We start from the raw sequence: 1,447 nt of genomic DNA, 5'->3' as shown, positions 1-1,447 counted from the left end.
CACCCCCACTCGCACCACCATTTCAGCCGTTGGTGGAGCGTCAGCCGGCATATGCCGACATGCCACTACAATGTTTATATCTCCACGGGATCGAATCAAACCGGAGTTTCAGGCCCTCGCCTTTATCCTCCCATCCCTCACTAAGTACGCTCCGCGACGGGAACAAGCAGTTCCGGATTGGATCCACCTGGACAAACTGCGCCTAGCGGATAACAATCCTACCGGAGCACGTCCGATCGATGTTATTATCGGCGCGGACATTTACAGCGAGATCATACAGAGCGGAGTCCGTAAGGGGCTCAAAGGTCAACCGATTGCTCAACAGTCTCATCTCGGTTGGCTCATTTCGGGACCAACGACAAACCGACCGTCTACGCGTCATGAAATTCGCGCCTTTCATTGCTCTCTAGAACGGGAGATTCGAAAATTCTGGGAGGTTGAGGAGCCCCCCCGTGTCTCAGCGCGCTCTCCGCTCGATCAACAATGCGAAATGCATTTTCAGCAGACTCACACGCGCACTGAAGACGGACGATATACCGTTCGCCTTCCATTCAAGTCTAAATCTCCGATCGAGATAGGCCACTCGAGGTCGATAGCCTTGCACCGATTGACCTCTCTCAAACGGAGACTCGATTCGTGCCCTGAAGTCAAAAAAGAATATTCCGATTTCCTCGCCGAATACGAGTCCTTACGCCACATGACGCGAGTTGAGCCAACGTCCGCGACAAATTCACTCGCTGTTTACATCCCCCACCATCCCGTTATTCGAACGTCTAGTGCCACGACTCGCCTAAGGGTCGTATTCGACGCCTCAAGTTCCACCTCCAACGAAACATCTCTCAACTCACATCTCCATGCAGGTCCGAAGCTACAGACAGATTTGCCGGCTGTCCTCTGATTCGCTGGCGTACACCACGCTACGTATACAGCGCGGACATCGCCAAGATGTACCGACAAATTTGGGTAGATCCCCGCGATCGCGACTTTCAAAGAATCGTTTGGAGGCCTAATGAGAGTGCCGACATTCTCGACTACCAACTTAATACAGTAACGTACGGAATGGTCTCCGCTCCATATCTCGCGCTCTGCGTTCTTAAACAGCTCGCAACGGATGAAGGCGAGCCATTTCCTATTGCTGTTTCGATTCTTAGGGATAATATTTACGTCGACGACGTTCTATTCGGTGCTCACACCATTTCGCAAATTCAAACAGCTCGCAAACAACTTTGCGAGCTTCTGTCTCGCGGAGGATTTACATTGCGAAAATGGGCGAGCAATCGGGCGGAGTTACTCTCCGATATTCCGTCTGAGGACCACGGTTTAGCGTGTCACCGTGATCTTCAGTTGGACGAAAACGTCAAGATTCTAGGTATAACTTGGACTCCAGCGCTTGACGCTTTCCAATTTCGCGTAGACTTAGTTCTCGAAATTCCGCAAACAAAGCGGC

General features: G+C 51.6%; 2 protein-coding genes across 2 annotated transcripts; both read left to right on the top strand.

Moving 5' to 3' along the window:
- The first annotated feature begins 70 nt into the window (after nt 1-70).
- On the top strand, nt 71-898 carry LOC105556472. Its single transcript, XM_012003573.1, has one exon. The coding sequence runs from the start codon at nt 71-73 to the stop codon at nt 896-898; it is 828 nt and encodes a 275-aa protein (XP_011858963.1).
- Nucleotides 899-945: 47 nt separating this feature from the next.
- Nucleotides 946-1,369, top strand: LOC105556469 (the record flags this gene model as incomplete). Its single annotated transcript, XM_012003565.1, has 1 exon — nt 946-1,369. A coding segment is annotated over exon 1 (424 nt), but the record flags the coding sequence as incomplete, so codon positions are not given.
- Between the last annotated feature and the right edge of the window lie 78 nt (nt 1,370-1,447).

This window comes from Vollenhovia emeryi, unplaced genomic scaffold (assembly GCF_000949405.1).
Source record: "Vollenhovia emeryi isolate VEMERY1.0 unplaced genomic scaffold, V.emery_V1.0 DF948732.1, whole genome shotgun sequence".
Lineage (NCBI taxonomy): Eukaryota > Metazoa > Arthropoda > Insecta > Hymenoptera > Formicidae > Vollenhovia > Vollenhovia emeryi.
Note: the sequence above shows the minus strand (reverse complement) of the source record. Positions and strands in the feature narration are given on the sequence as shown.